Source organism: Necator americanus, chromosome III (assembly GCF_031761385.1).
Source record: "Necator americanus strain Aroian chromosome III, whole genome shotgun sequence".
NCBI lineage: Eukaryota > Metazoa > Nematoda > Chromadorea > Rhabditida > Ancylostomatidae > Necator > Necator americanus.
In genome coordinates, this window is record NC_087373.1 from 23491543 (window position 1) to 23515698 (window position 24156).

At 42.8% G+C, this 24156-nt stretch overlaps 2 protein-coding genes across 2 annotated transcripts in view; one reads left to right on the forward strand and one right to left on the reverse strand.

The window, feature by feature from the left end:
* The window catches only part of RB195_010636 (uncharacterized protein), a gene marked incomplete at both ends in the record, with an annotated part of 29188 nt that extends 8716 nt beyond the window's left edge, over nucleotides 1-20472 (reverse strand). The window contains 7 exons of the mRNA XM_064191736.1: nucleotides 1801-1873; nucleotides 1949-2052; nucleotides 6574-6647; nucleotides 10169-10308; nucleotides 12595-12682; nucleotides 13310-13351; nucleotides 20431-20472. Of these exons, the coding sequence (XP_064049319.1) occupies nucleotides 1801-1873; nucleotides 1949-2052; nucleotides 6574-6647; nucleotides 10169-10308; nucleotides 12595-12682; nucleotides 13310-13351; nucleotides 20431-20472 (563 nt within the window). The remainder of the gene's footprint in view (nucleotides 1-1800; nucleotides 1874-1948; nucleotides 2053-6573; nucleotides 6648-10168; nucleotides 10309-12594; nucleotides 12683-13309; nucleotides 13352-20430) is intronic.
* A 1566-nt stretch (nucleotides 20473-22038) lies between these two features.
* RB195_010637 (uncharacterized protein) lies at nucleotides 22039-22353 on the forward strand (the record flags this gene model as incomplete). The annotated part of the gene is made up of 1 exon (XM_064191737.1): nucleotides 22039-22353. One exon carries the CDS (start codon nucleotides 22039-22041, stop codon nucleotides 22351-22353), a length of 315 nt encoding a protein of 104 aa, XP_064049320.1.
* Nucleotides 22354-24156: the final 1803 nt, after the last annotated feature.

Sequence of the window (24156 nt, forward strand, 5' to 3'; positions counted from 1 at the left end):
CAGAAATGACAGAAGCACTTAAATGGAAGAGCGCCGGAGAAACTGCAGCGGTTGCGGTTGATGCAAGAATGGATGAAGTTGCAGAGATAATAAACGATTGCCTGGATACAGCAGTAGCACCAGGAACTTTCCAGATTTAGAGGAGAGTTAGGAGGAACTTTTTGACCTCTGCGGACAAATCCCGGCTTCCTGCCCAGGCTATCCATAAGTTGTGGAACGCGTTTCTGGCTCACCTCATCAACAAGGGAAAGATCAGAACACTGGACTACCATTTAGCAGCTTTGGCACACTTCTTCGGTACTTTACCGAAGGTTGACGATGAAATCCAACACGCTCTCCTGCGCACAGACAACAAAAAGAGGCCACCGGTGCGTCATAGGACGAAAGCAACACGAGAATACGTGGAAAAAGTGATCAGAGGGGCCCTTACAAACCCATCCGCCACAGCGGTCAATGGAGCGAGCATGATATTATTGGCATTCTTGGCGTTTCTGAGAGTCAGCGAAGTGATTCAGCTACTTTTCGCTGACCTTAGCCGCAAAAACGTGTGGTGGATCACACTTAGGAAATCCAAAACAGACCAAGAGGGAATAGGGTGTACTATAGCGTTCAGAATGAAAGAGAGCGAAGAGAAACTGTGGAACACGTTGTGCAACCAACGATCCCCTTATTTGCCAGAAGAGTTTATTCTCAGCAATATTTCCGGCAAACCATACTCACGGGACTACGCCTCACGACTCACCAAGAAAGCCACGATGCACGCAGTGCTTGGAGCAGCTCCTTACACCGCACTCCTTCCAAAGAAGTACTGCGACAACCGCGGTACGAAGAGTACCCGAGCCCGAAACATCATGCGGGTTGGCAGGTGGAAATCCTTTAAATCTTTTGAAAGTTATATTGAACCTACGCCCATTTAGCTCATATTTGTTGCATCTCTAGTAAACGTGGCCTTGCCTCCGTATTGTATCAATGTAATTATCACTGATCTCCAACTTCCTCGTTTCTTGATCTTGGCGTAATACAGTGTTCAGCTCATGGCTATTTATGCCGCTATCTAGGGTACCTTCATTATGTTATGTACACGAGTAAATACTGTTTATGATGCCATCATCTCATTTCCACGACCTCTCCACTTAGGTTAGACAGTGGTATCTCTCATTTATTCATTTTCATACATTCATTTTAATCGGCCGCATTACCCACTGAACAATTATTGTTCGCTATTAGACATATCAGCGTATAGATCTGACATTTGTTGTACAGACCTAATGTTTGTTGTTCTTTACGAGATAATCAGTTCACTACCTATCACAATAGTTACTGTAAACTGTCGAATAAGACCTTCGTTCCACTGGACAAGCGGAATGTAGACAAACAGGCAAAACAGCTCTTTGCCTCCAAGTTGAGTTAAATTTAAGCGCGATAAATGAACGCTAGTCTCGAATCCTCTTCACTACTGTGGAGAACCAACATCGAAAATTTTAAGAATTTCAAGAAATCGAAAATTGAAAATTTCAAGAAAGAAGTGTTAGAAAAGGAATTCGCTTCATTCTTTTCTTATGGAAGTCGCTGTTGCAAGAACTGGCCCTTCCAAGATGGCAGTGTTTTGTGCTCTTGACCTTTTTTGGGGATCAGGGAATATTGCGTTACTACATCTGCGATGTACTCCAACGATCAACGCTTTCGAATTGCAGTAAAACACGTTGTTACATCCTAAGTGGGGTGTTACGAGTGTTACATCCCGTCAGAGACTTTGTCCTTCATCCTTTTTATTATTCCATGTGTAAGCGTGAAACTTACAAAACGTTAGTGTAGTCATGGCCGTATAGAATGACGCGGCCTTTGTAAGTAAATGCTCCGCGATAATTGAAACCTGAAACTTACGAATTACACCATTCTAATTTTCGTCGTGCACGATGTTGTCTAAGACAACAAATTTTGTGTTCACCTTTTTCGAACTCGTTGCTCAGAAATTGTTGGTGTCTGGCTGTAGGATCGAATCGTCTCCACAACACAGGATGATCTTTATTATTGGACTTGTAATGCTCTCCTCTGTAAAAGAATCCTGCTTGTAAGTACACCGAAAACCTTCTGATTGTTTGCAACATATTCACGAACATGTACAGGTAAGTTGAGCATGTTGATAATGGTGTAACTTAGAAGAATTAGAACCGAATAGAAACTTCATCGTGCTTCATGATCTTGACAAAGAGCTTTAAGAACGTCAAAAAGGACTTTTTTAAAGAACACTTTCACTAAAAGAAGAATCTCAACACTACTCTCCACATTCATCACCTCACTGACACTTTTGTGGCCATGTTCTAATCACCAGAGTAAAGAAGCTATTACAGCTTGAATGAATGTCCCATTAATTTTTAGGCATACTACAGCCGGCCGCGTTTAAAGGCATTCTCTCACGAATCTGAGATGGTACGATTCTCAGGCGGGTAATCCCTATACTGGGTCGTAGATTATGGGGGATTATGTGAACGACGACCCCGAAATGTTGTTTCTTACGACGGCTTCTGTTGCCATGCGCAACCATTGCGCCCTCGCCTACAATTCATCCGAATGGGTTTTCGACGAATCGCAGGAAGGGGGATGCGCAACGGTTGCGCACTGCAACAGAAGCCGTCGTAAGAAACAGCGTTCCCGGGGTCGTCTGTGATACACTGATACAGGAAGAGATCCACCTGAAACCCGTATCACCTCAGATTCTTGGGGTGATGCCTTTAAGTGGCAAGGTGGAACTAGTGAGTGGGTTGAGGTGGTTAACGGTAAAGGGGGTCCGGCAGATTCTCCGCGAATGCCTCCGAGACATAACGTCCCTAGTGGATATGTAGGCGGATACGCGAACATACCTCGACGAGGTCATGCTCTAGTCGTTCATGAAGACGCAGCCAACAGTTCTTCTAGCCACAGAGACGCAGAAAACTACGCAGTTACAATGAAATATGTAAAGAAAAGTGGTGTGAGCTGTCGGTATTACCGAATAAGTCAAAGAACAATAAAGTTAGGTAGAATAGATAGAACATGGGATTTTGTATGGTGTTCTAATAAAGAAAAGGAGTGAATTTGTCTTTATATCACTTTCAGAAAGTCTAGAAATCTTATCAAATTTGAACTCTTTTTCGTCCTGTAAGTTCCAAGAAGTTAGAGATACAGAAGGTCCCTCTGTCCGGAAATTAGGCTGCAAAAAAGCTTGGGAGTTAAAGGATAATGGTAATTCTCATTACCGTCACTTCTAAAAGCTGAAATGTTCCGCTTTAACGGAAAATTTTTATATACGTAATTTGAAGCTATTATGTACATCCTTATCTCATATTTCAAGTGAGGAGTTCTCTTGCTTCTGGTGCGATTGCAAAATTGAGATCACCTCACGTTACAAAATTGCAGTGAATGTGCCTGATTCTCGAAAACAATTTAGTAGAGAGTGAATTATATCGTAGCCGTTGATGCAGCGTATGATTAGCCAAAGAAAGTAAACCTCTTTAGGATAGGCACCATCGCTAATTGCTCTAACGAGGCATGACCAAGGCATTCTTGAAATTCCGCCGGGACCCTCTTTACATGCACTCGCTTGGGGTAGAACCATCCATCGGTAATTTCACTGTAACTGCAGTGGATTTTGTTAGCGAGAGTCATATTGAATATTTAGCTTGAATTCGAACTTTTTAGCAAGGTGTCAATGGATTACTAAGCGAGGTGTAAAATTGTGTAAAATCTAAAAATACATTAAGCGGATTGGTAAATCATTCCCGTCCTCTTCAATTCACAATCATTTGAGGTGTATTAAGGCGTTAATGAGCAGCCTATACAATGATTTGCGGAAACCTACTGATCTAGGGTACAATTTGCCGACTGGGGTAGTTAGGATGAATGTTTGCTCTGCAGTGGGTTCGAACCAATGTATTGAACAGTGCTATTCTGAGGAACGAGGGAAAACCTCAAATGAGACTTCTTAAAAACACGTTCATTTGAACACCTCTGTTCTGTTCAAGAGTAACTCGCAATGTTTTCACGCTCGCTCATTTAATACAAAGTAAAGTAGATGTCGAGAAATAAGTTCATGCCAAATCGACCTGAAGAATGGTACAATCGCGCAGGCTCTTGCGCTCGAATTGCTGCAACTCAACCGTCTTTTCCGATTCAAGCATTCCTCTTCCTTCCCACCTGTACTAACGAGGGCGCACCACGCTGTCGGCTAAACACATTCGACACCCACATTCGTTTTCGAACTCAGGTGCGGACTACTTAGCTGCTTTTAAGGCTGATCCTTTTTCACCACTTCCCTGATGAAAGTGTTCTGAACCTCAACAGAGGAAACAAGGAGTTTAGAAGTAGTTGTTGGAGATGCTGGAAAATTGGCTGATGGTTGGGACAGCATTATTATAGCTCCGATCTAAACGTGACTTCCCATCAGAAGACCTGCCACTTGGTACTGGCCCGGTAAATTTGGTTCTCATCGCATACCCACTGCTTCTAGATATTGTTCCTCTCTTTCCGCTTCTCCATTAGTAATCTTCGCATATTTGTCAACCATACTCTAGCCTAAGAGGCTCCTACCAAAAAATTACAATTGTCTGCTAGTTCCCAATTTTTTTTGGAACCACTATAAGTGAGAAGTATTTGTTACTATCATTGCTTTTTTATCAATGCTAGGGATGAAGTGTAAGATAATATACCTCTAAAGATAAAGTAAGATAGTTCTGTTTATCAAAAGAATGTTGTGTTTGCGCGAGAGACTAAGATGGAGCGGACACAACTTCGACATAATTAGAAGCAAATTAGAACTAGAATACAACAAATACAGACAGATAGAATTAGAGGTTCTTGACTAAACTGAGAGATCACTTTTTTTAGTGTCTCATATTTCATATTATTTGCAATGATAAGTATCAACTCGCTTTGTACAAATAACAGCACTAATAGAGGAAACCTCTGCCTTTGCGCTATCCTCTTCACTTATCTTGTTTTTCCTTTTCTTACCTATATTGGATTACCTTAGATAGAGCTATTCTCTTCTAGACTATAACTCATATTGCAACCTTCATATCTTATCTTCTGACCGATCGAACTCCGAACTTGCAACATCTCTTGTCATCAACGTCATCAAATGTTAGTTCGCTCCACCTCTTTTTCAGCTGCATAGTTACTCTGCTCACTGGAGAAGACAGTCATTTCTGTGTGCCTTTCATTTTGCTTCTCTTCGTTCTCATCATAGTTGGAACTTTTATCGTCAGTGTGTTGAGCTACGTACTGTTACCAGGACCCGCACGGCAGCATAATAGCAGATTATCATATGGTGCATCAGTCGTTCGACTACGGACCACCAACTCACCGATCGGAAATAAGGAAGTGAGTGCTCAGCAAATTCTACGCTTGGACGTCCTCGTCCCTTATCGCAGGACAAGTTTACGTCATCAATCGCCTTGGCAGCCACATTTGCAGACAATACAGCATCAAGCGTGGCGTCCGCTCTGTCGACCAGCCAAGGGCTTCTCATTTAAGCGAGCAACCGTCTGATACCACTCCTGGCAGAAGATCAAGATCTTCTACAAGCCGACCTCAACCTCCTTATCGACGATGATGAGCAGAGGATGTGACTAAGGAATCTACGGTGGAGACTTCGCAGAGCAACGGCGGCAATTGAAGCAGCAATGACCAAGGTCGAGAACTCTTTGTATAATTACAGCACCACCGTAGACGAAGTAGAAGAAAACGTTCCGGGGATGTCAGACTCTACGAAATGAATAACGGAGAATTCGAAGCAGCAAGGTGTGGTCGACCAGGCAATTGCAGCGCTGATGAAGCTGACGCAACTGCAAACAGACACTAAAGTCTGTGAAGACTCGAGCGATACCGATGGACTGGACGTGAAGCTGGCGCCAGTTTTGGTCCCGAGATACAGCGCTGATATATGTGAATGCAAAAGATTTGGAGACATCGTTCGGGCTAAATGTTGATTCCGAACGTATAAACGAGATGGACAAATTCAGCTACCTTCTCGGGGTTCTCGAAGGTGAAGCAAAAGAACCCGTGAAACAGTTCCAGGTTTCCCGGTCATATCTAATCTTTCGGAAAAGTATGTTAACGTGCAGGCGCTCGTATATTAACTGTTGAACGGGCTTGAATCATTGCGTGCCAGAAGTGATCGACTGGAGAATCATTGCCACTATGCGTTCAATCACTTCCATCACCTCGAAGCGAGCCTCAGACCGTTTCGAAGCGGAGGAACTAGCGGTTCCAGTCGACTTGAGACACACTGGAGACATTTCACATTTCGACGTAGTCCGAGTGAAGCTAGTCATGATCTCACCTGGACTCCAACTGCATCAGGTCTTAGTGCTCTACTATAGACCTTCCTATTACTAATGAATACGTTATATTCATATTTCCGCTTTAAAGCTGCGCATAACTTTTCCTCTCTGAAGAAAGAAAAAAAATTGTGAGAAAAAAAGAAAAAAAAACTAGCACCGATTTCTTTCCCATAATAAATAGTAGTGGTTGCGATGTGGGAGTATTTTGAAGGGTGCTCGTTTCTCTAGACCGTTATGAAAGAATGTCACTTACTCGAAAAGACTTTGTATTTGAATTCTTCTACCGTTTCGTTTCAGTCCAATGTAGAGTTGGCGATTAGTGTTTTCCTTAAAGTGGAGAATTCACTGTAGAGTGGCAGATGTGAAAATTAAACGATGCCGATCGAACTTGTGAGTTGCTCTGCTGTGTTCCCTGATAATTGATAACACCCGACTGGCTCTTCTCCAATGCCTGATTTTTCCGCTATCGCTGTATTGTACGAAACATCCGTGAGGGGATGTGCAGCAGTTGTGGTGGAACATGAGAGTCTAATAAAGGAGTTGGACATTTTAATATGTTATGGTCGTGTTCGAAGCTCACGTAAGTACAGAATGTACTTGGTAGGTGAAGCCAAAACATTCCCACTGTCCCCAGTTTCCTTTAATCCTACTCCTGGTCCTTCACCTGTATCACCTGTATCACCTGTGCTCCCTTTGTTCATCGATTTCCTCGAGCGGGCGTGAAGTTTTGCCCAGTGGCATCTCTTCTTGCGGAGAACTCGAAGAGCGTCTTTTTTTTTTGAAGGACTTCGTGAAGAGGTTTGATCGGGTCGGCGGTCTTCCTGCGGTATCCAGTCGCTTACGGCTCTGGTCCAACTGTTGTCGTTGAAACACGTCACGTGTCCGGTGAACTTCGAATCCCTTCTTTCCCTTGCGTAAAGCGGGTTACTCCTATCATCACCCTTTCAATTCCACGTTCTATGACGCTAATCGCAATTTCCTCCTGCTTGCGCCCACTTTTCTGAAGCGTCGGTCAAAGAAGGAAGAACGGTGGTATTGAATAGGTGAGCACCGAACCGGAGTTCTTGGTCCTCTTCACTACATCCGCGATGCTGTTGAATGCTCCCCAAGCCGCTCGTGGGGCATCAAAAATCCATTCATTCTTCATAAACGTCTTCTTGTCTAGGTTCACCTGAAGACCGATCTTTTTGCACATTTCATCAAATTCGGCTAGCATCCGGCCCCCAGATTGTTGCTCGTTGTTATAAGAACGATGTCATCAGCGGAATGAAAGTGGAATAATTCCCGGCCATTCATCCGCATGTCATCCCATTCCAATCTTCGCATGGCGTTCTGTAGAGTGGCACTGAGTATTTTGGGGGATATTGTGTCACCCTGACGAACCCCTCTCTTCACGTCGATTATAACATCATTGTAGAAAGGGGAAATTTTGGTCGTGATGCTGCTATACACCTCACGAAGTATCTTGATGTATGTAGTAGGAACGTCTCGGTTGTCCAAGGCCTTCATGACTGCTCCGGTCTCAACTGTATCAAAGACTCTCTTCAGATCGGTAAAAGTGAGACACAGCGGCATCTTGTACTCTCACGATACTTCTATGAGCTTTGAAACCGTGTGTATGTATTTAACCGTACTGAACTCTTTTTTGAAAGTAGCAAGTTGGGCGATAATTGGAAAAGTCTTGGTGGTCTCCCTTCATATACAACAGCACGGTCTTGCTGGTTTTCCATTGCTTAGGAATCATGCATTCCGACAGATAACGAGTGAAGAGTCTCGCCAGTGTGTTGATAAGGACTAGTGGTAGGTATTTCAGATGTTCAAGCTTGATTCCTGTCGAGACCCGGTGAAGTACGATTCTTCGTAGACTGATGACATGTCCATATTTCCTCAGATGGTGAGGAGGCAAGCGAACGTGGCTGTCGAAGAGATCTAAGTAGAAGTCGTGAATGACCTTTTCCATCCTCCTTCTCGATGCTGTAGTTGTTCCATCTGGAGTCCGGAGAGCAGTCAATGTTGTTTTACGATTAGCGAAGTTCCGATGGTCCGATAGCGAATGCTCTGTCCCGCCTCACCAGCTTCAGCCAACACTTCTGCTCTTTTCCCTTTGAGATCTTTCTTTATCGCCTCTCTGCAAAGCCTTGCGAACTCGGACCTGAGTTCTTGGTTCCCTGCAGCTCGTCCAGCTCCACGCTTACGTATCAGCTCTAGAGTTTTCGGAAACAGACGTCTTTTGGTAGTTTTGAAATTCTCCGAAGAGCTCCCAGTCAATAATGGTTCTGGTAGTTCGCTTGATGAACTTTGCGGCTTTTCTCCTTTCTTGTCTTCTTCGAAGAAGGCATTGGTCCGATCCCGTATAGAACTTTGGTACAACAGCGACGTCCGTCAGGCAGAACCTTTTATTGACGATGATATGGTCTATTTCATTACGGTACCCTCCACCGGGTGACTCACACGAGAGGAGGACTTCTGGAATTGCGAGTTCCCATGAATGGTCTTAGTCGTCATGATGAACTCGGAGAGCCTCTCCCCTGTTCATTCCATTGTAGGCCGTGGGTCCCAATGTGAAGTTCCTCAGGCATTCCTCTAGGGCCAACTTTGTCGTTGAATTCGCCAATTATGACTTTGTAGAAGCCATGATCTTCTCTGTAGAACTTCTCCAGGTTCATATAGAAAGCTTCAACTTCTTTTTTTCGTAGCTGTTTGAGCGAAAACGACGAAGATAGTCAAAGCCGGTGTAGGATCACATCTTCTCATGCGCCGACGTCCGATTCGGGTCCTAAGTTGTTCGAAAGAGTCTATGTTCTTCGCCATTCACGTGTTGACGAGGACGCCACCTCCACCAACATCTTTACTGTCGCATGTTCTCAAGAACAGTTCTTCTTCAGTTTCATATACGGCGTTCAGTCGGTCGCATCGCCCCATCTCAGTGAGTCCAATGACCTCGCACTTAGACTTTTTGGCTTGCATCATCAGATCTTCAATGGCCGCATCCTATGCAAGCGTCCGGGTGTTATAAGCACGTATCGTCATACTAGTCCTTTTGTGTTTCGGTAGCCTACATGATTCCTGCAATCTCTCTTTCCTGGCACTACCGTACCAGGCTTTCCTTCGGAATAGGAGACTCTTTTTTATTAGTGTTTTGCATAAAATTTAAAACCCATGGGCAGGTTGCAAGGTCTTGCTTGCAAACCCATGAGTTTTGGGAGAACGCTGCACTCTCTCAGAGTGAACAGAGCTTATTTGTCGGAGGCGACTCCAAACCGCCTTCCTTGCACCTCCCAGTCACTTGATTGCAGGCTTTTGGCCAGACTGGCGTGCGGGATACGGTAGTATTATGAGCCAATCCTAGCACAGCAAAAACAAGGAGCCCATCCCATAAATTTGCCTGTCTTTCAGGGCAGGTACAAGGTCGTTTTTAGTTTGCGATTAGCCCCCTATCCGCCACCTGGGGACGCGCCACGTAGCCTCGCGAATAACCGGCTGTGTTCCCTCTGATGAGGGAGGTCCGTGGAGAGAGGTAAGGTAGATAATGCTAAACAGAGTTTTGTAAGAGAACAACTTGACTATTTTGGTTTTCATATGACACATTTGAAAAACAATGTTGGGAGTGGCAATTACACCCTTAATTCACACTTATAGCTAAATTTGCAGTTCAACGGTTCCTTTGGACAATATTGTCGAAGCAATAGGCCAGCCATCCGCAGATCGTACACTGATGATCGAAAATATGATACAAAATGTAAATCACAACGCTGAATGGAATTGGACAATGGAAAAATTTGTAGAAATAGAAACAAAGCTTGAGAACCTGTGGAAAACTAGAACAGCATTTATTTGAAGAGACACACCGTTTTCAAAGCCACCGGTTGAATATCCCTGCAGTCGTGACGATGTTTGTCCTCAAAAGTGTATGTGCCATATGTATGTGCGAGAAAAATTTGCTCCATCCAACCAAAATAGACGTAACAGGATGGAGTTACTCCCAAAACTAAACATAAAGATCCAATAAATGTTTCATAAACACACCTGGTCAAGAGTTAAATGAAAATCGGAGAGCAGAGATGCTTTCACTTTATGCTCTTCTCATGTCAGAAATTCTGTCTCTCATGTTTATACTTCAGAAGACACACAGTATTGTGACGTTTAAAGAGTAACGTTCTGCGAACAAAACTATTCAGTTCACTTATAAAGAGCACATCTGTTGAGTAATGATTTTGAAGGGCTCCATGCTTTTGCGTATTTTTACACATTACTCATAACTGCAAACTCTATTAACGGCTAGAAAATGTGACGTTAACGGTATGACATTTTTGGGGGCAGTCGCCACTATGCATTCAAGGCTTACCAGGGCAATTATCACAGAATTCCCCAGCTTCTAGTCTCTCAAAACTCCCTAGTCTCGTATCGTTTCCCCTTTTGTTTGTTTGAACATACGACAAAATCTCTTTTCTTTCCTTTCCGTAATATATGAAAGTTTTTGACGAGTTTTCAGATGAGCTTGACGGCAAACTAACTTTATCTTTTGTCTGAAAGTGTTGAAATAAGCTAATAGAGGTGTCACCGGTACGAGGACAGTGGATTCAAAGTAAATACTTTCAGTGTCGCAACAAAATGGAAAGGGTTAACATTTGCATGCATACGTAACTGGTTTGTTTCAGTCAGTCGTTGGGCTGATGGCATAATGCAGTCTGCATCTGCATCTCTGTCAAGGTCTTCCTAACTTGGATCTAAGAGCATCCTCAGTGAAGTTTGGACAAGTCGATCTGCCGGACGTCGTACAACCGTATTTGTGAGCAAAAAAGCAGGAGTAACCTCACTGAAGTCAGCGTGATATTGATGTTCTCCAGTCGTATACTCCAGTAGATCAAATTCACTTCTGCATAACTGATGATGTCATGGTACACGGTCTCGAGTTACTGCAACCTGGCACCACTTATCAAGACGAAACTGTGATCTTCAGGCTGCAGCTAGATCTGATACAATGTTAACGGAATGTACAATGTTAACAATGAATTAGAACATCGTGTTACCGCGAATCACTTCACTCATCATTTCATATCAATAATCCATTTTAAACGGACGATTTTCGTCATCATACGTATCATATACGAAAAAAGAGATGCCAGCATTTTTGTTTTAATTCCATGGCCTTCTTTAGACTTCATTTTTCATTTTTTTTTTGACATGACATAGAATGAAACATTTTTGTTCTTCGCTGGTTGCATCTGAGCCAGAGTTGCAACTTCCCAGATATTTGTCATGGTCAGAACCACAAGTACTGCTGACGGCACATAAGAGTTGTAATCTTACCTCCGCTGATGCGAACATTTTCGCGGCATTAGAACACGGAGAGCGTCTTTCGCTTTGCATTTTCTACACACTCAAAGAAGTTAGCGTCATAAAGCCCCTTTTTTTGTCTATTCTTTAATATACAGTCCACATCCATCATCAAGCGGAAATTTCTTTTTACATTCTCCACCTTATTGGCCTCGACATCAGCAAAGTTGTCGGTCTTCTGTTGAGGTGAGATTCCTTGACTTTTTCCGGGGCTGTACCATCGAAACAGAACTGGGTGTGAAGTGATTGGAGTCGATGATGATGACGATGTATGATGTCTCTGTCGAACGCGGTAACGATGACGAGATTCACCATCTCACAAAGATCTACTATCGTTGTCTCATGCTTACTCCTCAGCCACTACTTTTGAAGCACATAAGACTGTTCATCGACTGTCATCGTTGCATTAAAATTAGTTCTGTCCCATATTGACCGTCTGGACCGTCTGCTGGCTGTTTATCTCAGAAATCAACACGCTAGGTCCATGGTCTTAAGTGCTTTTAGTGTAATGTTCAGTGGTTTTTGTATGTGGCACCAGAGCATTGTAGTCGTTCCTCCCAATTAACGAGCAGCTTTCTACTTTCTTTTCATAGACGAAACGGTAAAACGGATACTTCATGACAAATATTCCATGTTCTATGTGGGCATTTGACAGTATCATTCGGGTAGCGATAGCATATTTTCTCATTCTTGAGAAACTTCCATCATACACCCGCGAAAGTTATATTGCTGATGCGCTCCCGAAGCGCATACTCGAATACCTGATTGTGTTCAGCACTAGCATGGTTGCCATATGCAAGTGAAAATAAGACCCGGATAGATTATTAGAACTGCAGTACTCATTCCATTTCATAATCTTGTACATGGATTTCGTTTGAGTAAAACGGAGAAAAATGAAGTGTTTCAAAAAGAGTTATGAAGATATACAAAAACGAACTCAAATGAGCGGTGCTTGAATTGTAAACGTTGATGAGACGGGTACTCGCGTCGTCGGTTACTCCCATGAGAGTATTGCGAAGAGGTATCTGAAAAAGAGAACTGAGATCCGCATTGACACTGAAAGGCAGCACCGTCATCCACAAACTCTGAATATTTCTGAAAAAGTGTTTTTGCGCAAGCTTTGCTTGTTGCAGTTAGTTGAACACCCTTTTCCTACCGCAACATTCTTTTGCATCGCAACGCTGTCACAACGCTGCGCACATAACACACAGGTTATGATGAAATACTACAGTTATGGAGCTTGCTTGATACGTCTTTTATCTTTCTGCACCTGAACAAGATGGGAATGCTGAGGTATTGTTCATAGGAATCTTTGCGATTTGTCTGAAAAGATTTGGATAGATCAGTTTTTGTATCTGGATTGTTCTATTAACCAAGTTGGAGCATCCCATCTGCATTGATTGACGCTATACATTTGGAACGTCCCACATGAACTCCAGAGTTAAAAAAATTCCCACATTGAAAACTCATGTGATGAATGCCCCTTATTTGTATCCATTTCTATAGCTACGAATCTATTATTGTGTTGTCCCCTTCACTCAACAGGCTTTTACTTTTACGGCGAACGAGATTTGGCAGCTTTTTATCAATTCTAAGAATAGAAATGTAACATCATAGACACAGGAGAATAGTTATCACTGAAAACAACTTACTTCTACCGTTTCTACTTTTCTTTCCGCTTCGATCTCCGACATCTGCAAGTTGTAAGTTGTAATCCTTCTACCGCTCCCGTTGATGTGGTTAACTTTCTTTACTTTCCTTTTTTTTCGAAAAAAAAAGGATTCCAGTTTAGTTGAGAGCTGAGAAATCATGAGCTTTTGATTGAGGAAGAGGAGCAGAGGTGAAAAAGTGCTGAACGGAGGAAGATTGTCCAACGCCTCCGACATCTGGCGTTCGCTCTGTGAACCTATTCGACACCGGCTATGTAATTCGTGCTACGGAAGCTCAGGCTTATGATAGCGTGGAAGAGAATAAAATAAAAGCTGGTAAAGACTGAAGATGATATAAACAACGGAATTCTTATGTGATGTACTGTCCAGTCATTCATCGCTTCATTGACATCTCAACTGTGTCAGCTACATTATTAGTCTTGTGAGTCTTAGTCGTGTCAGTGTTCATTTAACCCAGTTAACGTTACTCAAACAGTTTTCTACCATGAAAAAATTTGACATAAAAACATCATTATGCCCAAATCAGTTGCTCCCGAAAATACCAGTCTGAACGTCCGGACAAAGCCGGACTTCAGACTTTCTATAGTGTTCTCTTTGCTCACCTTCACTGATCAATAAGAAATGACAATAGTGACTTTTTTTGTGAAATTATAATGGTTTTTTCTTCTATCAACATTTTTTTCAATTTTTTTTCTCAGAAATTTAAGCATGAATGAGAGATCTCATGATTTTCTTCCCGAACGCGCCAGTACTATATTTTACAAGAACAATTTTACATCTATGTTTCTCCAAAACATCCACAATTTGGAAACATTATTTGAAGTATGAGTTTCCTTCGTCCTCAACTACTAGCACAGAATGATGTGCTAACATGAATACTATCATCGTAGTGATGAAAATAAGACTCTGCGTTAGACCACGTGAACGTGTGTTGGCCAGTACTGTGTCTAAGCAGCCGTTTTTATGTGTGTCTCTACTTTTTGAAAAAGGGATATTAGCAGCATCAGGGAAATATGCTTGGAAATAGATACGCGAATGAGTCATAGAAACCTATTCTGCCGTTGGTGATCCCGCGCACCAATCCGACGTAGTGGAACCCGTCTCGTCCCACTTTATGACTTTCTGGCACTGGCACACCATTTCGATGCCGTGGGACCCGTTTCACCCAATTTAACTATCAGATTCAAATCCAACCCAATTTAACATCATATGAAGTATGAGTATTCTCTTTTTCTCAGCAATTAGCACAGACTGATGTGCTAACATGAAACGACATCATCGAAAATTATGACATGACATTGACATTGATATGACATTATGAAACGACAACGATCATTATCGTACTGATAAAGATAACGTTCTACGTCAGATCATGTAAACTTTTGTATACTGTCTAAGCAGCCGTTTGCCTTCTTCCAATATGTGAAGAAAAGACGTTACCAAATTGAGACAAACGTGCAAGGAAATAGATACGCGGAGGAGTCATACAGATGCAACGCAACACGTGCAATGGCCATGGCTATGAAACGGCTTACAACGTCTCATTTACTCTTTGCCAAATACACACGAATTAATTGCGCGAAACTAATGCAAAGCGGCAAACCAATTAAACGCAACTGGACCCATCCCAACCTAATATACCGCTTTGCAGCGCCGGGACACTAACGCTAGGCTGTGTCTTTCCACACCATTTCATTGCTTTCTGGTGCCAACGCACCAATCCGACGCCGTGAGACCCGTACCACCCCATTTTATCCCTCTAGAACCCTGAAGGGCCAATCCTACGCATCGAGACCCATCTCACTCCACCCTATGGCTTACGACACATCAATACCTCAATACGACGCTGTAGGACCCGTCTCCCTCTCTGGAATTTCGTGATACACAAACATCATGATCATGATCACGATATATAATAACGAGCTTAGTCCGTGTGTGTGTTTGTTTGTTTTGTTTGTTTGTTTGTTTGTTTGTTTGTTTGTTTGTCTGTCTGTGTGTCACAAAATTCGAAAAAGGGGGTGCGACGGGTCCACCCGCCGTCGGATTGGTGCGCCGGCACCAGATATCCATAAAAAGGGGTGCGACAGGTCCACCGGCGCCAGATACCTATAGAAGGCGGTGCGACGGGTCCACTGGCGTCGGATTGGTGCGCCGGCGCCAGATACCTATAGGAGGCGGTGCTACGGGTCCACCGGCGCCAGATACCTATAGAAGGCGGTGCGACGGGTCCACTGGCGTCGGATTGGTGCGCCGGCGCCAGATACCTATAGGAGACGGTGCTACGGGTCCACCGGCGCTAGATACCTATAGAAGGCAGTGCGACGGGTCCACTAGCGTCGGATTGGTGCGCCGGCGCCAAATACCTATAGGAGGCGGTGCTACAGGTCCACCGGCGCCAGATACCTATAGAAGGCGGTGCGACGGGTACTACGGCGTCGGATTGGTGCGCCGGCGCCAGACACCTATAGAAGGGAGTGCGACGGGTCCACTGGCGTCAGATTGGTGCGCCGGCGCCAGATATCCATAAAAAGGGGTGCGACGGGTCCACCGGCGCCAGGAAGCCATAATATGGGGTGCGACGGATCCACCGGCGTCGGTGGACCCGGTCATTGGAGCGCAATAAATTAGTGTGCATGACGCAAAAGGTAAATGGTTGCAGCCGTTTCATAGCCGTAACCACTTGGCGCTTTGCTCTTCACCTTTATGACTACTCCGTGTGCCTATTTCCTCCTTCGTTCGCCTCACGTTTGTAGCATGCCGCTCTCAGAAAGTGGAAACGCGCATGCAAGCGGCTGCTTAAATAGTAGCAAGATGTTTATGTGATCTGACGTGGAACGTTATCTTTATCAGTAGGATGATGTCTTTCACGTCATTTTATGTTAAAACATCATCCTTTGATAACCGTTTATAGAAAACAGGAGGAAAACCCATATTTCGCGTGTTTCTTCTAGATTTTGTCTATAATATACTGATAAGGAGTGTTTGAAGCTGAAGTTCGAATGTTCTCGAAATGTAGAACTGACGCGTTTAGGAAGATGTCTATGAAATTTTTCACCCTTAGTTATAATATAAAAAGGAAGAAAAACTGTTGGAGATGTACAAGTCCAAATTCGTAGAAAACGGCACTAATATTAATTTTCGTTAATCAGTGAAGGCGAGCGAAGAAAACTCCACAGAAAGTCTGAAGTACGGCTTTAGCGGGACGTTCAGACTGGTATATAATAACGAGCTTAGTCCTTGTGTGTATGTGTGTGTGTGTTTGTCTGTGTGTCACGAACTTCGAAAAAGGGGTGCAGCGGGTCCACCGACGTCAAGTTGGTGCGCCGGCGCCAGATATCTATCGAAAGGGTTGTAACGGGTCCACCGGCGCCGGATTGGTGGGACCGCGCCAGATACCTATAGAATGGGTTGTAACGGATCCACCGGCGTCGGATTGTCGCGCCTGCGCCAGATAGCTATAATATGGGGTGCGGCAGCTATAACATGAGTAATACGGGTCCACCGGCGTCGGATTGGTGCGCAATAACTTCGTGTGCATGACGCAAAAGGTAAATGGTTGCAGCCGTTTCATAGCCGTAACCACTTGGCGCTTTGCTCTTCACCTTTATGACTACTCCGTGTGCCTATTTCCTCCTTCGTTCGCCTCACGTTTGTAGCATGCCGCTCTCAGAAAGTGGAAACACGCACGCATGCAAACGACTGCTTAAATAGTAGTAAGATGTTTATGTAGACTGACGTGGAAAGTTATCTTTATCAGTAGGATGATGTCTTTCACGTCATTTTATGCCAAAACATCATTCTTTGATAACCGTTTATAGAAAACAGGAGGAAAACCCATATTTTGCGTGGTACTTTTAAATTTTGTCTATAACATATTGATAAGGAGCTGTTTGAAGCTGAAGTTCCAATGTTGTCCAAATGTAGAACTGACGCGTTTAGAAAGAAGATAATGAAATCTCTCGCTTTTAGTTATAATATAAAAAGGGAGAAAGATTGTTGGAGATACACAAGCCCAATTTCATAGAACTAATAAAACTAATATTGATTTTAGTTGATCAATGAAGGCGGGCGAAGCAAACACCACAGAATTCTCAAGTCCGGCTTTAGCCGGACGTTCAGACTGGTTACAGAATAAGCCCGTTTTTCTACAGCATGATGGTTAGGAAATTTGGAAGTATACATTCACATAAAAGTTTATTTACTCTCACTATCACATGACAGAAACTAACTTGTCTTATCAGAGGAAGCATACAACTAAGCGACTCTGGACAATGGTTTAATGGTAAAGTACTCGCGTATCAAGTGCTTGGCGATGGTTCGGTCCTCATCGGTGCATGATTTTGTATCACTATAGAGTAGTTTCGTGACACAAACAAACAAACAATCAAACAAAATAAAATCCGGCTTTATCGAACATTTGTCTGTACGTTTGTTTGCAATTATACGTGACGGAAGTTCCTTCAAGTTTCGGTGGCTCCAATAATTTCTAATGTTCTAAATCATTTTCCTGCGTTCCCCTCACTTCACAATGTGAACGTAGCAAGCGGAAGACAATAACGAAAACGGGCACAAGTAGGCCGGGAAATGAACAGCAAATGTAGGGACCTTGGTGGCAGTTTGGAACTTAGTACTTGGTTTGCAACTCGTTTATGAGAGTTATCGAGGTGAAGAAAGCACATTCCCGCTAGACAGCAGTATCACGGTGTGACACCTAATTGCAGCAGTGAACGGTCGACATTATATGCTGAGGGGAGTATTTAGATTAATACTAGTTCATCATAGTTGCTAATAGTTTTCTTGAACAACAATGACATTACCTTGCTCTTGGAAGGTTAGGAACATCATACCCGATCTGAAACTATACGAAGAGCCCTGTTCAATAAAGAGCGGTAGGAGGTCAACCATGTGCTCCTATTTGATTTTTCCAAGATCGGATATCAGACGTACAGATAATCTTCGTTGACGTGTGGGACTTTGGGAAAGGGGCTCTTCCGTAAAAAGTATATCTTTACTCAATTTGTGAAAAGCTGAATAGATGGGACTGTCGAAGAACTGGTCTCAGAACTGCAGATGATTTTCTACATCCTTCCTCCCTCCTTGATTGCCAACTCTGTTCTCGTTAATCTCTTTCTTGTGAATATCGAGGACAGAGTCGTGAACGGTTTTTATCGAATGCCGTTGACTTCCCTCCAACTCTCCTCTTTGTCGATGCCAGCTCTGGCTCAAAATTAGGAGGGTTTGAACTTCTGGTTCTTCTCATGCAGCTGTGAAGATAATCAACAATCCGATCATATTACTCATCTGTCCACTTTTACATCTTATCGAAAATTGGATAACGAAGCAAAATTTGAGTCAGTTAAGGTACTGGATATAAACTCTGTGAAACTCACGGCTTTCTTCTATTTTTCTCGAGAAAACGCCCACTGAATGACATAACTTCGAAACAACAGCGGCTTCGACCATGCAAAATACTCTACTGAATGTGATGTTGTCAGGAGAGCTTTTCGACCAGCGAACACCTTTAGATTGGCGACGTTATCATGGCGAATCCTCATTTGTTGCCTTTTCCGCGAATTATTAAGGCCTATTATTGAGATTATTAAGCTGCAAACCATGGTTTTCCGTGGTGAGCTCTTCCGTCATCCTCTTTTCCTAGTTCAAGATGACCTTATCCTTAGGTTATCTTTTCTCTGTGAAACTTCAATATGTACTTCAAGTGCACGCAGAGTGCTTCGACTTCTACATCCTCTTAGTTAGATGTTAGAACGTAAGCAAAGGTTTTCAGAGTCGCCGTTTATCAATGACCGATAGCGTGCTGTCGCCCGCCATCAACGTGTTGTGTGACGGGAGCAGAAATGAGAAATAGTGCGATTTTCAGCGAGAGATCGGTGGAAATGAACAGCAGAAACTGTGAGAATACCAATCTTATCATTGTCAGGTTTTAAACTTTCTGAATTTCTAACAAAAAGAATACAGCAGGATTATTGTGCTGCAGATCATTTTTAGAGGCATCACCCGACGAATCTGAGGTGGTAGGGATTTCTGGTGGAGTATTCGTATACAGAATAATAGATTATAGAGAGGGGTGTGATTCCGTCCATTCCTTCCTAATTGCCGTGAAAACGGCCCAGAAGATGCGGCGCCGCACAGGGCTGGCGCGCTTCAATCGAACTCCTTGTAGGAAATAGTGCGCGTTACGTTTGAAGCCGTATCATCCGACCTTTAAACTCAACAACCACTGAGGGTTGAACTCAAAAAGAGTTGAACTCTGATAATGTGTTTCATTTCGTGTTTATGCGCACATTACCATTACCACTATCTTATGGTCATGCACAAGTCATTTTGACCGCCATTGTATGTCGGGTGTTCTTGATCTATGCTTTCTCCGTCATTATCGCTACTTTTGTTGTTTTTTTACCTCATTCTCAAATGAAAATGTTGCTGAATCTCACCATAACTCATCACAGAAATCCACTCAGCAACGATCACCGATTGACAAAATCAAGTGAACAACATGAAACCGGACGTGGTCCGGTTATGCGAATTTGTATGTAGTTGAGTTCGTTACTGTGTCTTCTGATCCTCTTTCCTTTGGGCCAAGACCACATGACATGCACAAGAGTTAGTAGAATACGGGATTCTGACCAACGCAGTTATCGAATAATCGACTTCGGTTGATCTAACGACACCAATAAATGTCCATACATCTGCAACGTAGTTAACCGACATCGAATAGTGAAACCACAAGTCCTGGTTTGTCAGAGACGTACCAGTTGCCGCGAACGAATCCAACAGTCATACTACGTCTTCTGAGCTACGTCTACGACAAATAAGTAAGCAACAAAGAGCTGAGCTTTCTTGACTGCAAGAAGTACGGTGAAGAAGTAATGTGTACTTCATTGGTTATGAAGTTGCAGGGTTGTTGCAAATGCTACCACAAATATGAGCACGAATGTTCTGAAGTAGTTGCAAGCGCCGTCATTCGTACTAGGATTGTTCTTAAGAGTAGATATCAAAAAAGCAATTGTAAGCTTTGTACAACTTATTTAATTTGACTCTTTTTGAAAAGTGTGCGAAAACACTGAACCAAGATCAAAACTAACGATAGACAAGATCAAATATACTATAGTAGCAGTTTCCAACATTGTTGCCGTTTATACAGAAGTTCGACTACGTGAAATAAATGCAGATTGAATTTATCTCATGCTTTTATATGTGTTGTGAAGCGAATGATACCAATCTTATCAATTTGACTGGTTCTGTTCGCATTGAATGCAGCCCTCCATGTTCGGATCACTAGAGAAAGAAGGGGGTTGGGGGTGTAGATGACGTGCATGATCGGTCCCTCGTAACTTTCGCTGAAAAGGGCGTAGAAAACGGACCTGTCGATCGAAAGTCTCTTACGGACTGCCTCATAACGCAACAATCTTTGTATACGCATCAGTTTCTTAAGCACCCCCTTCATTGGTTCTGCTTGAGTAGGCCGCTCAGGGAACCTTGCAGATTTTCGTCCACTCCCTCAGAAGACACGCCTGCTAAGGTGATTTGCACGAAAGTTCGATCGCAAGAGCCATTTCTCACGTCGTTTCCGACGACAATCGGGGAATGGAGTGTGATTGCTCTCATATTCGTAAACTACAATTGTCTATTCGCGCAGAGATCCAATCAACGTCAATTTTATGGTATTCTGCCCTCAATACAATAGGATAACAAAAACACATCAGTTTTAATTAAAAGTCACTGGCGTATCAATCCACTTGGGATGCGCTAACGCGTTTTACTGGAATTCGTAATCGTTGAGGTTTTGGAACGCGTACTGGCCTCTACAATGACTTGCGGAGCCAGCCGATGATCAAGTCAGTTTTTTTTTTATCCTCCCAGACAAGTCTGGTACCAATTTATCAGCCCCGGAGGGATGAAAGGCTTGGTGAGCACTAGGGCGGGTTCGAACCCTCGACCGTGCGGATTCAACAGACCTCTAACCCACTGCGCCACACCCTCATGATCCTCATGAAGTTATTTTTATCGTATACACTGTGATGCAAGCTTTTTTCTACAGCAACCATGCACTTGTGGTTGTCCATACACTTTTAGACAACAAAAACTTCGTTTGCCTATTTGCAAATTAAGAACTGTTTATGCAAACGAACTTCTCATGATCATAGTTCAAATACGCAGAGTCAGTCATGAAGTTGACATCACAGCGGCCATGCCACTCATATTTGCTTCGCAGCTATAGAGAAGTGATATCAAAAGATAATAGTGTACAACGAATTAGAATTTCGATTAACCACCAGTTTTTCACCAGACTTTGAACCATATTGGCACCATTAACATCTATCATCTATCATAAATCTTTTGTCAATTCCGTTAGTCTCGTTCAACTGTCATGTATCGGAATAGGAATTTCGAACCTGTTCGATACTTTGTCTATTCTTTTCATAAATGGAAGTAATTTTCTCATTTACTATACTTAGGAATACGCTACATGCCAGCTATTATTCTGTGTGCTTCATTAACAACAGCTCGAAGAGAAAATGTCCGGGCAAAATTCGCCCTATCAAATCTACTGTGTAAGGAAACAGTGTAGAGAACCTAGAATAGAGCAAACATGAATGATATCAATCATTCCTGAGCGTCGGCCACTCATCACACATCGACTAATTAACAGTTTTGTCGATTAAATCTCTTTTTCCCCGTCTACAAGTATAATGACAAAATGCTTTGAGAAGTTGACTGCTATGGGCCAACAGCTTGCTCCAGTACGTGCCATTTGCTTCATGAGTAAAATAGAACAACCAATAAACGAACGTCTTGCATACATGTACTGCCGTCATATCGATGATTGCTTCATTGTAATATCAAGGCAATCCGAGATGGACGAATGTTTCAGAAGTTTGAATGAACGATTGCAGTACACAAAACTCACTCGAGAACAACCAAAAGATGGTTGGCTGCCATATTTAAATGCTCAAATAAAACTGCACTGTAATATTGAAGAACTTGTATTGGGCTTCGGTAGTTGACGGTCTCGTTTTATGTGCCACGCGGGATATTACTTAGCGACTTTATTCAGCACCACATCAAACTTAGGTAATTAAAGCATAACACTAACAGTAACTAAGGCAAGCAAAGCGGACAGATGATTAACAGTAATAAAGGCAAGCAATACATGAAGGCAAGAAGAGCTAGCAAAATTATAAACAACATGAAAAGCAAGAAAAATGGCACAATGGACTTCCTACGGCTATTTATATGGTAAAATGAGGGCGAAATAGACTGTTATGATGTCCTGTACATGCTAACACAAAGAAGTACTCGGTTGGCCTGTAAACATCTTTGTCCAATGAATCATTTTTTTGCTACTGCGAGCCTAAGAACTATAAATTCGGCCGCCAGACTGCACTAACTTAAGTTACATTATGAATCATCGACAGATAGGCATTGCTATAAGACACGAGAAGCAACTATTGAGCTAATTAAGTAGTACCACGTTCGTGATATGCACAATGGCATTGCAAATGTGAAATGGCATCGCAAAGAAAGTTTGAAAAGCATACTGGTAAACGCAACGTCAGCTCATCCTATTGACATGAAAAAGACAATTATCCGAAATATGGTCAAAACAGCAACAGTAATGTGCACAGGTGACATAGAACGTGAGAAATCACTAGAACTAGCCATAGGAATAGCTAGTTCAAACGGTTACACAAGAACGAAAAATGTAGCACCCAATTTCGAGCTACGAACAAGACAATAAAGATTCCACGTGGATTTCAAATTCCTCTGTGCATACCTTCCATCTCTGACTCCTTAACTGCTGTTATACACCGGACTCTTTTGCGAACACAGTTGCAAGATGATGTTGTATTCGTGAACATCCCGAACGACAGCATCAAGCGACAGTTAGTTCGCAATAGATTCTACGATAGGCAATGTGTGACAGAGTGTTGCGTTGTTTGTCCACTCGGTAAGACTGGTGATTGCACGAAAATTAAAGTTATCTACTAAATAGAATGCCTAACGTGCAACACCATTTATATTGGAGAAACAGGAAGGTTGGTGAACCTGCGTATCAAGGAACATTCGGCTGGTGAAAGGCGTGGAAGTTCGATGACACCGTTAGGTGTCACAAAAATGAGAGGCATGATGGAAATGAGTTTGAAGTAAAGTGTACAATATTAGTGCACGAAAACCAAATATCTGCTAGAAAGGCATTGGAAGCACTCTGGATTTCCGTCAGGAATCCAGCGATGAAAAACAAAAACGAGTGTCTATCAATTACCAATGACTTCATGCCGTTCGTAACGCTTTGTAAGTTATAAGATTGTCCATGCAGTTCCTTAACCTTATCCAGACATTAGTACTTGAGACACAGTGCGTAGATCTCATTCGCCTTGGTGACAATCCATAAGAACGCAGTAGTTCACCGTCCCCGCTAGTCAGTGAGACTGGTCAGTTTGTTTTCCTTTTGGAGGTTTTGCGTGGTGTACTTAGAACAATATCTAGGCTTGGCAAGGAGAGAGGAGTAGTTTGATAGGATATGTATGGGATCAAAGACCTCGAACTATTTTCAGGCCTATGATAAGGACGAGTTTGTCGAAACGTTAGGCCAACAATAAGGTTTCAGCTAAACCTCGTTGGCATAACAAGAAAACATGAATGTTGTTTGTAGTTTCTTATTGAAATGTTTTACAAAGGGCTTTTCGAAAGCATTAAACATATTGCGGGATCGATGTTTTCAAAATCTGCTTTCTGTGTGTCTAGAGTAACTGTTAGCATCCACATTCAGCTTCAAACTTCTCTATTTGTCGAATCATCCCACAAAA